Source organism: Triturus cristatus, chromosome 2_2 (genome assembly GCF_964204655.1).
Source record: "Triturus cristatus chromosome 2_2, aTriCri1.1, whole genome shotgun sequence".
Classification (NCBI taxonomy): domain Eukaryota; kingdom Metazoa; phylum Chordata; class Amphibia; order Caudata; family Salamandridae; genus Triturus; species Triturus cristatus.
The window spans coordinates 779,052,766-779,065,980 of record NC_140582.1 but is presented as its reverse complement, the minus strand read 5'-3'; the positions used below and the strand labels follow the sequence as shown (position 1 = coordinate 779,065,980).

General features: G+C 43.7%; 1 protein-coding gene across 1 annotated transcript in view; it reads right to left on the bottom strand.

The window, feature by feature from the left end:
• The window catches only part of DLC1 (DLC1 Rho GTPase activating protein), a 1,452,292-nt gene that overhangs the window by 937,486 nt on the left and 501,591 nt on the right, over nt 1–13,215 (bottom strand). The window contains exon 3 of the mRNA XM_085642035.1: nt 10,531–10,680. Coding sequence (XP_085498161.1) covers nt 10,531–10,680 — 150 coding nt within the window. The remainder of the gene's footprint in view (nt 1–10,530; nt 10,681–13,215) is intronic.

The window sequence follows — 13,215 nt, the reverse complement described above, 5'->3', positions numbered from 1 at the left end:
TCAGGACTACTCCAAAAACACACTGGACATAAGGAAATGTTTTCTGGCCCAAAGAGACAGGCTAAGGAAGGAAAACATCCTCTTCTCATTCATAGGCCCTACGAAATTCAGAATCACAGACAAGGGCAGAACGCACATCTTCGAAGTCCCAATGACCTGTCCAGCTATCTACAAGGTCCGACTCTGCAAGAAATGGATTTCTCCCAAGCAAGCGCGAACAAGAGGAGAGCCTTGCCAGAACTGGGGGAAAATGAGTAAAGGTATGTCATCTCAAAATTTCTGCCATTGTAGTCTTCCTCCACTACTATGCAAACATCCATCTACCTCACCTCACCATCTACCTCAGACAGGTCGCTACTTCCGTACACTTTTCTACCTCAAGGGCCAGACGGCCGAAACTAACTCAGGGAAGGCCCTGAACTTGGATCATAAAACGGACACACCGCTTTTGGAGCACTAACAGAACACATCCTTGAACAAAACTTTGCAGAGACAAATCATGCTGATAAGTTATAAGAGAACAACATAATCACTAATATCCTTTCTAAGATCATTGACGGTGAATAGAGTAGCATGCTAAATAAGTTGCAAGTAGCTTTTGACGCTAGGGCGATTAATGCCACAGATGCATGTGTACACGGTTCCATATTTCATCTAGGGGAAACGGAGCTGGATCTTTGCTGTCGTACGTCCAGAATTCTAGGTGTAGGATGCGGGGGGGAGGTGTTTTGGGGGGGGGGGTTTAGTCTTTTTTACGTCATGTTAGTATTGTTTGTCAGGCACTCATGCTTAGTTTCTACCCTCTGTACCCTTTTCTCTTTTAAACTTTCCACCTACACTTCTGCACGCATTGTGGAGATTGAAACCAGGTCACGGGAGGGAGCAGGGACGTGGGCACGAAGAAGTTTGAGACAGAAAACACATTCACGAAGTCCCAGAACGAGCAGGAGTATTATCATACGGAGAGTGAACATGGCCTTGACTAATCAACCGTTTCCTAAAATGACATCTAACGCTAAGAATTCATTAACGTCCAACTTAAAGATAGTCTCCCTAAATGTTAAAGGCCTCAATCACCCAGTTAAAAGGAAAAAATACTTGCAGAACGGATTAGGGCGAGAAGGGTTGGCCAGATGGCTTGCTCCCCGGCAGTAGGTAAGAAACGAGGAGTAATCACCTTGATAAATAAGAACTCCAAGATAGGTATAGAAGATCATCAATGCGATTTAGAAGGGAGAATCCTATTAACACAGCTGAAAAGGGGGGATGAAAACATGAATGTACTCAACATATACGGACCAAACACAGATGACTCCGCCTTCTGGGACAGCATCTCAGGTAGGTTGGAGGCACTCCCACAAAATGACCTAACAGTGATGGCAGGGGACTTCAACATGGCGTTAGAATACACTATAGACAGACAATCACAGTCCCATACACTACCCCCGGGGGGGGCACAAAGTACTCAAAAATGTATGTACCAGATTCAATCTGAAAGACACCTGGTGACTTCAGCACCCGGACATGAGAGATTACACTTTTTACTCAAACCCACACAACTCATGCAGCAGAATTGACTACATACTGATCACAGGCGCACACACCCACCTAATAGAGCAGATGGACATAGCCACGAGAACTATCTCAGACCATTCCTGTATCAGCCTCCTACTAAGTGGACGCCACAACAAGGATCATCCTCGCAGATGGAGATTCAACAGTGATGTGGTGACAGAACAAAGCAACAGAACTAAAATAGAGATGGCCATAAAAGAATACATTAACTTTAATGACACTACAGACACTGACCCAAAAACTATGTGGGACACTTTGAAAGCCACAGTTAGGGGGACAATTATGGACATTAAAGGCAAGATGAACAAGAACGCTAAGGCCCAGTTGGACCAACTAGAATCAGACATCCAAAGACTAGAGACAGCACATATCTCAGACTCAAAGAACGTAGGGGTCCTTACAGAACTCACAAAGAAGAAATACGAATTCAACAGAATTCTGAGCGAGAGAGCGGGTCTGTGGATAAACAAATTTAAAGCAATAAACCTATGCGAGGCCAACAAAGCTGGGAAGATGCTGGCATCCTACCTAAAACACAAACAGAGACTGCATACCATCTCCGCAATCACAGACTCACATAACATCACACACACACAACATAAAGAAATTCTACGCACATTTAGTGTATTCTACCAGGAGCTCTACAATAAAGACCAAACGCTGGATGAAAAGGGCTGCACCGATTACCTTAACATATTAAGGAAAGAGATTAGTGCAGCCGAAATTGAGAAGGCAGTTAAGTCTCTCAAAGCTAATAAGGCACCCGGGCTGGATGGATACACAGCCACCTTCTATAAAACTATTAACTCTGCTTTAGCCAACTATGAAAAAAGTTTTTAACCATTGCGAGGGGGCAGGGATGGTCTCACCTACCATGTCCAAAGCGAATATTATAGTTATCCCCAAAGAGGGCAAAAATACCCAGTTCCCCCAAAACTACAGGCCTATCTCCCTAATAAACATTGATTGCAAGATATATGCAAAAATCCTGGCAGCAAGGCTTAAAAAGGTACTTCCACATCTTATAAGCAACACACAAGTTGGCTTCCTCAGGACACGCATGTCGCACGACAACACCAGACTTTTATGCCACTTTATCGACAGAGCGGCCAAGTTGAACAAGCCTGCAGTGGCTATCGCACTTGACGCAGAGAAGGCTTTTCAATTCAATTCAATTCAATTCTTTATTTCGGTTATAATAACCATAAAAGAGTACCGTACAATAAAAACAATCATTATGACAAAAATGCAGCATTTCTGGTGGGAACAAATAATCCATACATAAATACAATATACAGTATAAAAAATTTTTAAATATCAATTTATACACAATGTTTTAAAATAGGGATAAAAAAAGGGGTTATTTTTTTTTTAAAAATTTTTTTAAGAACCAGGCTTAATGATGATACCATTACATTTTTTGACCATTCCTTTTCCTAATTATCGCAACACTAAATAAAAAACGACTCAGGCTAAATACTATCCTCTGTGATGAGTCGCCCTTAAATATTCTTTCCCCATCCTGGATACGACGAAGACCCAAGTTTAAACAAATAGGTTTGATCCATTTTATCCTTGGCCGCATATATGAGAAGGCTTTTGATAGGGTATCATGGCATTTCCTAGAACAGTGCATGCTGACTTTTAACCTGGGTAGCGCCTTCACAAGGAAAGTTATGGCACTATACGATAATCCTACGGCTCGCATAGTGGTCAACGGGGCAGTCTCTGAGCCCTTCAGGCTCCATAGAGGGACAAGACAAGGCTGCTCCCTGTCTCCCTCACTATTCTTACTAGCACTAGAGCCTCTGATTAAAGACATCGAGACCAATGAAGAGATGAAAGGGTTCGTCATCAATGAGGTCACAATCAAATTAGCAGCATATGCGGATGACATCCTCGTTGTCACTGAAAGCCCTAAAGCCTCCATCATGGCCCTCATGGATTCCATAAACAAATATTCGGACCATTCCGGCTATAAACTTAACAAAGGTAAGTCGGAATGCAAACCTCTCAATTTACACACCACTAGAGACATATTGGGAGATTCGGGTCTCGCTTGGCAAACCAGTTTCATTAAATACCTGGGCATCTACTTTGGCATCGATCTTAAAAACACACTGGAATACAATGAAAAAATGTTGTTGGACAAGATAAAGAAGCTGCTTGAGGGATGGTCGGCGAAATTTATTACGTGGTGGGGGAGGATTGAAACAATCAATATGATGGTAACCCCAATGATCAACTACCTGACTAACATGCTAATATGCTCCCTCTAACTCTCACTGACGACTTCCTTAGCAAAATAGATAAGATGTTAAATAGCTTCATCTGGAGAGACAAAAAAGCAAGGATTATCCTTAAGAAACTAAGACTGGCGAAAATTCTGGGCGGATTAAACCTGGCAGATTTTAAGACCTTCCAAACGGCCTTTTTGGCAAAACAGGGTAGCTACTGGATTCTACCAGACCAGGAGTACACACCGGCTTGGCTGAAAGTAGAAAGAGCTATACTAAATAACCTCGATCCATTAGCACTTCTAACAGCCAGTAAACATAAAACGTTAGTAAACCCTATACTCACAAACACCAGAAACGCCCTACTGAAGGCAGACCAGAAGTTGGAACATAGAATAATAAATTCGAGATGGGAATAATTATGGGCAAACAATAAGATAAAATACAAAGGCAAACCGCTCTTTATGAATACGTGGATGAAAACAGGGATTTCCCTTCCCATTCAGCTCGAAGAGGGAGGGAGTCCTACCACTTTCAGCTCGCTTAAAACCAAACACAACATGCCAGATATTGAGCTTTATAATTTCCTAAAAATCAAAACTGCACTGTCCAAAGCGAGACTGTCTAATACCAAGCCTTCAATCATCCAGTATATGTCCAACCTCAATAAAATAGGTCACCAGGTGTCACACATTTATAGACTTCTACGACCGAACACATCGAAACTTAACGAGAAGACACGTAATCACTGGGCATCGCAGCTCGGAGGTACACTAAGCGAGAAAGAAACCCAATTACTATGGTCCTCCCCTACACAAAGTAAGATAACCCCGGTACTAGCTCAGACAAAATTCTGGACACTACACAACCTACACTGGACCCCAGCGCGCCTTGCGAACCTAGGCTTGAACACAAATGACCAATGCTGGAATTGTAATAGCGGAAGGGGGGATCTGGCTCACCTCATATATCACTGTCCTAAAGTCAAAGCTTACTGGGAGAAGATCTTTGCCTTTCTAAAAGACACGTTAGGGTGTTCCCTTAAAACTGAGTTTGCCACCCTGGTAACAGCCCCTATTAGGACAGAACCAATCACACAACGGGATAGCGACTTACTTGATCTCCTACTAAAAGCAGGTGTAAAAATGGTTCTAAATAAGTGGAAAGACACATCCAAGGCATAGTTTAAGGGTTGGCTCAACTGGGTGATGTACCTTAGAGGTGCAGATGCAATGGCCCTACGAGACTCACCGTGGAGACAGCCCGACAGGGGAATGTGGCATCCCTGGACAAGTATTTAGACCCCTATGAACCTCCATGAAGAAGTCTAGTATAGCGACTTGACTCCAGCCTCTCTAGACAATCGCGAGCAAGTTTTTCTCTTCTCTCTCCGCTCTGGTCCCTTCTCTCTGCTCTTGTCCCTTCTTCCCTGTTCCTACCTGTGACCCTTTACTAGAATAGAGGGTGAAGGGCAGCCTATAAGGAAACAGAAATAAACAAACTGTACCTCAAACGATACAACCAACAGGCGCTGCCCTGTAACATCACGCGAGACAAGGTGCATGTTATATGTTTTATGTCTACTTGTTTAGTTTTTTGATTTTTTGTTTTTTGTATATGACAAAATCTCAATAAAATCTTATTGAAATTAGGAAAATATTGGGGATTCCTTTTTACATTTAATAAGCTGCAATTCCTATTTCGCAGAAATTAGATGTGTCATATATGGTACCTATGACATTTTAATGATAAACCCTGTTTAATGATCAAGTCAGATTTTGCATTATAATTTTAAAATGCCACTTTTAGAAAGTTATTATTTCCCCTCCATTAGCCCTTTTGTGCCCGTAGCCAAGCCTAGGTCACATTACTGGGTGTAACTGACAGGCTTTGTGAATTCCTCCCAGACAGTCACACAATAGTGGGATTAGGTGTGCCTGAATGGGCCATCTGCTGGAAGGATTGGGGGGATGGAGCTGAGCACAGCCCCACTCACACCTGAATAGCTTGTGCTCTGCCTCCACACAAAGGACTTAACAACCGTGTATTATCACTGCAGCCAGCTAGGAGCCAGGGCAGGGAAGTCAGGAAATTCTATACACATCAAAGATACTTTCCAGAAGCGTCACCCAAGTTCCACAAAAGGAGCACCAGGGTATAGAAATAGGATCTTCAAACCCACTCTTCAGTTCTCTACTGGACCTGTGCCAGGCCTCTCAGAGGACTGCCTGCTGCTGTGACCTGCTGTGCATACTGCCGGGCTACTGGAAGGACTGTCCTGCTGCCTGGAGCCTGCCTTGAACCTTCTGTATCTATACCTGCACCCAGGACTACCAGAAGTGACTTTAAGGGAGAGTTTGACGGCCTTTTGTTCAAAGCCACAGGGACATAACAGGCTACCACCATCTTGAACCAGCAGCTGGACCCAACCTGAGTTAGTCCTGAACCCTCAAGATGTGTCCCATCAGTCCTGGACCCTTGGTTGTGGTGCTAAAGGTGCCCAGATAGCCATTTTCCAAAACTGAGAACTTGGACAGATTTGGCCAAAAAGTGCTCGGAGAACCATGTGAAGACCAAACCCAACGTGCTTGCCTATCCACCCAAGGTGCATCGCCGGTGGGACTGACTTTGCGGCTTCTCCAGCAAAGTTCTTCTCCACAGCAGCAAATACATTTCAGGGGTTTTTCACCAAAGGGGCGGTCCGACCTCATGGCTATAGCCCTCTGCTTTGCCCAGTTGGAGTTTTTCGACTTCCAGTTTGGCAAATAAAGGCCTGTTGGACTTGGCCCTTTTTGGCAGGTTCACCCCTGAACATTTTGCCTTAAGCTCTGACATGGTGGTAGTGGTTTTAGGCCTCTGGGCACTTTAGCACTGTGGTCCAGTGTAAAGTGCGTGCGCTCTCTGTGTACGTGTGGTGAGATCGGCCTGCCTCCCATAGGAATGCATGGGGGATAAGTGTGTCCATGGCATGGCATGAGAGGAGTGCAGGGTGGAGTTTAGTATGTATGAACTCGTGAGGATAAATGCTGCGCAAGGGTGTGCGCAGATTTATGGTGACTGGTGGAGAAATGCCACTTTTAGAAGTTGACATTTCTGTGTGCTATGTGACTGCCTACCTGTTGTGAATTGCATGTCTGGCTTGTGATTGACAGGAGCTGAGAGGGGTGAGTGGCTCCAGGAGAGGCAGGGTGAGTCAGCGCTGAGCTGAATGGGACACCTGGAGCAAGAGTAGTGGGAGGGGTAATCCCCTGACTCTGAATAGGATGGTGCCTGCCCTGTACAATGCTGGCTCCGCCCCCTGTGGTGTGTCTGATCACCTAGCCCCCACCTGACAAAGGGGAAGAGGAGCTTCCATAACAAAGTGTTCCAATTTCCCCCTGAACCAGTTGCGTCTGGTTCCCCCATGCCCTGCACTTGAGACAAAGGATTTGCTAATATAAATATAGGGGCTGTGACCCCATGAAAACGTTCAGTCCTGTTCCATGGCCCCCATGGGCACGATTGGGAAGGCTCCGGGTGCTGGGGGGCTCGTAATGGGCCCCCAAAGTCTGATTCCGACTGCCGATTCGAGTCAGAGAGCACGATTCAGAAAGGTTGTCCGAATCCAGCATCGTAATCGGTCATTTAGAAACACAGTCCATAGAGAGGTACGAGTCTGCTCTGTCGGCTCAGTAATTCCAAATGCCGTCGGGTTCGGATTAGGATATTCCTAATGCCTAACTCGCATCGTAATCGGTCAGTCGGAAACCTTTCCGATTTGGTCGGAAAGACACACTCCCGATCTGATTCGGATGGAGCAAATGCCTTTAGGAGGCCTTCCAAACTGCATCTTAATTGGCCCATAAGTCAGAATATAGAAATCTTCACAGCGGCCATCCTTTGATGACCCTCCCAGCTTGGACACCTCCTGCAGACTTGCCCTGCTGAACTTTACCTTATCAGACATTTTTCTTCAGAACTTTTTCTAAGCCTGAAGGTAAGCGCTGACCGATCCAATCCACCATTTATATCAGAACCACCCTCTATCATGGTCAACCTTAACTTTCTTCGACGTTGACCCAGTCTCGCACAACTAGATTTCTGCGGTTGGTGCTTTGATCTTATAGGTGCTAGATTTCACTTAAAACTTAAAAAATTCATAAGTTTGGTGCTACTGATTGGATTTTTGTCATTTTGGTGTCACATAATGTAATAAAGTTTGCTCTAGGTTTCCAAATTCATTTGGGATTTTTCTTGGGGTGTGTTTCCACTTCATTGCTGTTTGTGTGCTGCATAAATATTTTGCACATTGCCTCTTAAGTTACACTTGACTGCTCTTTGTTACAAGCTACCCAGGTTTAAGAACAGCTTAATTTAGTGACATTTTGTGGTAAGGATTGTGGCTGTTGCTTGACCAGGGCTCACACCCCAGTCAATGAAGAACCCAACATCTCACAGGTTTAAAAAGCAATTCTCTCACAGTACCTGGGCTACTAAAATATATCACTACATGATCATCTTCCAGGTTGTTGGCTCTAGGACTGATCAAGTGAGTATGCCTAACTATACAAAACATGAAGGAAGGATTGCTTGAAATAATCCCAGCCACTGGTAATTACTCGGGCCATATCCCAATGCATCATTATTTTACAGACCATGCCACTTTTGGACCCAGCTATTTGCAAATCAATCTTGACCCTGGTCCAATGGAAACAGTCCAGCCTGAACTACTAAGCCAGGTTCTCCCTGAACCAGAACACAATCATCCCAGGACCAATTTCACCATGATGGTGCTCATCAGCCAGGTATAGCTTGATTTCTTTACACAGTGGGCATGGGATCCACCTCTGGGCACACCTGTCCCACTTAGGGTGACATACCGAACCATATAAAAAGTGATGGCTGGAAAGATTGAATGAATCTCAGCCACTGGTATTACTCGGGCCGCATACCAATCCATCATTTTTCACCCACCATGCCACCTCATTTTGGACCCACCTAGATGCAAATCAGTCTACACCCTGTTCAAATGGGAACAGTCCAGACTGAACTGCCAAACCAGGTTCTCCCTGAACCGGAACAAAGGCAATAGGATGAACTAACTATATCCACTGATCTAAGTTTTCCAAAACTAAGTTAGACACTATCCCTCCAGAATAGCCAAATGAATGTCAAGAAATTGTTTCAACTAGATCCTGTACCTGAAATATTCAGAAATATTGAAAGTCAAGTGAACGTTTAAATCCTTGTATCTGCATTACTTGTTCTTTGTCCTGAGGTCAGTGATGTTTATCAGAGACTGCGATTTTACCGTCATAGCCGAACACATTCAACATATAAGGAGGTCAATGTATAATGTTTTAAAATCAACCACAAAGCAAGTGAAAGTTTAACTAGGAAAGACAGACAAAAGTAACAGGCAACACTATGGGACCGATTCCGATGCGGTTTGGAAGGCCACCTAACGACATTTGTTCTGTCCGAATCGGGAATGTGTCTTTCTGACGGAATCAGAAACGTTTCTGAATGACCAATTACGATGCGAGGTAGGTGTTAGGAATATCCTAATCTGAACCCGACAGCATTCGGAATGACCAAGCCATACAGAGCAGACTCATACGTCTCTATGGGCCGTGTTTCCGAGCGGCCAATAACGATGCTGGATTTGGAAAGTCGTACTGAATTGTGCCGTTTGACTCGATTTGGCAGTCGGAATCAAACTTTGGGGGCCCGTGGCGGACTCACCTGCTCCCGGAGCCTTCCCAATCGGGCCTGTGAGGGTACCCATGGGTCCCCCCTTACCAGCCATGCACAGTGTGGCAGGCAGCAGGGGGTGCCCGCCACAGGGTGCCCAATTTTCCCCAGCCACCCTTTTCTTCAATGGGAGCCTATGCATTTGGTCGGAACATTGGCTCCCATTGAAGTCAATGGGAGTCTGACCGAATTGTATCTGGAATCATCCGGATGCAGCGTAATCGGTCGGTCGGACTCTCCCGATCCGAGTCGGTCGGAATCAATTCCCAAACCGATTCGGTCGGAATGATTTCCAAACCGCATTGGAATCGAGCCCTATACCTTTTGAATTAAAATTATTTACTGTACAATGACAATGATACAAGCAGATTAAACAGCAAGCCACATTTTCCAGAGGTTTCTGAATATTTTTTTAATTCTGGAGTTTGTCTGCCAACATCATCCACAAGGAATGTGGGATTGTGTTCGAGTGTTAGGGCCATATCACAAGCTCACTTCATTTCAGGGGTAAGAATACACCGTGGTTCGGTATTTACCGATTTCAGTACTAATGGGTATTACATTGCAATCAAGTTGGAGCTGTCAAGTTTGCTCTCACTTTTAAAAAAAGGCAACTCTTTAGTTCTCATCTTGAAAAAAGTTCTTCCGAAATTGAAGAAGTAAAGCACTTCAATAATTATTTTATACTAAAGTAGGTTTCTCACAAACGTTGTAATTTTTTTTTAGGCAAATTATTTTGAAATGGGATATGTAATAGGTGAACTATTAGCCTCTTTCTTCAACTGAAAACATTAATTTCAGCCCATCCCGAAATTGTTCTTCAAATCGTGACACGATGCAAAACAATTTTTGAAAACAGATTAATTACATTTTGTTCTTCCTCTGCAGAAATAATTATGCACATCTTGCAAGACAAACTGATTCTCTAAAAGATGCAAAGATATAAATAAATAGAGGTAATTGTAAATAAATGAAAGCGTCTCACAGGTTTGTAACTTCTTTTAAACTTTGGTGTGCAGGTTGGCGAAGAGTTGGTGACAAGGGCATTCTCGATATCCTGGTCGAGTTGGTCCAGTTTCATGATAAGCAGCACCATGGAGTCCAATCGTGACCGATCACGCCCTTCTCTTGCTTCCTGAAGAACACAATTTTTTTAGAAACATATTTTATTACGGTGAAGGTGATGCATAACGAGGCATGCAGAGTTGGTATGATATAATATGGCAATACTAGGATAAGAGTACAGGAATGCAAAATAAGATACAGTACACCTGTTGCTCGATCTCCAACTAAGGTATTTATGTTCACAACACACAGTTTTGCCTATGTAGGCTTGTCCTGTCATAAAATATATTTTCGTTGGTTTGCATTTATGCTAAGGAGCGAGGTGAGGGGGTCAAAGATATGTGACATTTAACAGAAATGAAAATCAAGAACCAAAATAAATGTAACACTGAGATCGGAGTTGTCGGTGGCATTGGTGTGCAGGAGGTGTGTGCCGGGTATCCATTCCACCTATTTGTCATGTGGTGAGGGGGAGCTCCTGTGAGATGGGGCAGCGGTGGGGCCCAGATTGGAGCAAGCCAAATCCTCAGCGGAAGACTCGTCCTCCGTTATCAGGAGCAGACGCCCCACGTCATTTATTCCGGGACAGTCTCGAAATCCCCATGCCTGTGAGTGGTAAACAACGTTTACAACGCAAGTCGTTACAACGCATGCCTTTACAACGCAAGTCGTTACAACAATGCATTGTAACATCGCATGCCATTAAAACGCAAGTCGTTGCAACGACTTGCTGTAGGGGGCAGAAGGTGTTGAATTTGTTGGATTTTCAATCCAGCACCTTCCCTACTGTTGCACACACTGGAGTTGGAATAGTTAATTATACTATTGCAAACTCCAGCGCCCCCCTACAGCATTCATTGTAACGACTTGCATTGTAATGAGTAGTCCGGGCTGGCCAACCCATTTTGTCGTTCAGCCTGCCGCAGAACTCACTCCCATGTGGACTATTTGGGAAGTTCTCTGCTCCCCCCTTGCAGTGCGGGGCCCTTGGGTAGTTTCCAATAGAGTGTTATCTGGCACGTGCCATGACCAGGGATAGGTTTACGAACCTCAAGTAGATCCTATTAGTTTTAGACTTTGGAAAGAGAGACCAGCATCCCTGAATAACACAACGTGACACTTGTAAGATCAACTCGTGAAGGAAGGCATGGACACTGAGAAGCACACGAACAGAATTTTAAATCCAATTACTGTTGTGATCGGGCACAGAAATTGTCACACTCGGGCAATATCATGATCACCTGTGCTGGCTCAGCACAGAGCAGGAGCGCCTTTTTTATGTGCTTGGACTGTCTGTGGTGCGTTCCTTTTACCCAATATTTCTCGGAGTTAAAGCATGATTTTCAGAGGGAACAGCTTTAAATCAGTGAGCAGTGTTTGCCTCTCTGTGTGCCAAGCAATGCTGTAGAAATTTCATGGATTGATTTGGAGAAATATCGGATTAACTAAATTCACTTTACACAACACAGGCGCATAAAAAAGCAATTGGCTCTGCACAGGCCCAGGACAGCCCATCATAATACGCCCATGTGGCACGTTAGATGAATTTGCCCCAGCACTGGGGCAGGTTTGCAACTACATTCGCTTCTATAGACTTGTACCAATAAGCTATTTGTAGCAATCAACAAGTACCAAAACTGCATTTTTCACCCACCAGTTGTGTCAAACAGAGCTGCAAATCTGTGTGTGTGTGCAGTGTGTGGTTTCTTTATGTGTTTATTAAGGGCATGTCTTATGAGTACAGTGATAAACATGTGAACATAAAAAACTGGGTCAGTGACAAGATTGTACTTATTTTGAGATTTGCGCTTTCTCTAGATTTCTTGGTCATGAAAACAAAGTAGGGGTCTATTACAAATGACGTGATTTTTGTTACATTTGTGGGGGAGCAAAAGAATCTTTGGTGGGTAATTCATAAAAAAGGCTCGATCAATAGCAATTTTAGGCATGTTGGTACATTAAAGAAGTATTTCTTTTGTAGGGAATGCTTATGTGCTTGAAATAAATAAAGTTAGAAACCCGTAAGGAACAGCTGATAATATACAGTAACTGCATTAAATGTTGGGCACACCGATTCTAAGACATACCTTTCATTCAAAACGTTCACTTTATCCGGTGGTTGTACAGAATGACAGCTCGATATGATCTTGGATGTCACACAAGGGCACATGGATATAAGTGCAATATACTATGCCTGCATATTGATTTCATATCATCCTAATTGGAATTGTATTTTGTCCACAATGTGGAGAGAGGACCTCTACTCTCCTAGAGCTATAAGTCTTAAATATTTGGCTGAGACAGGTTTACACTTCGTCGGTTATGGTACTGTAACAGCAAGGTTGCATGATCTAAATATGGTCAGATACTGCTAATAGATAATGTGAAGTTCTCCTAGTCTAACATAATGCTTCCCCTAATGACACAATATCCTTTCTACTAATTTACAATTCTTCACCTCAGAGAACCTCTTTCATAAAAAATGTTTGGAACTCTGTAGCCAAACTTACTCTCACCCTAATCTTGTCATTTCTGGTGACTTGAATACATGGCTCAAAGAACAACTCACCATCACCAAAAGAGCTAACCTCATGAGTTTGAGCAT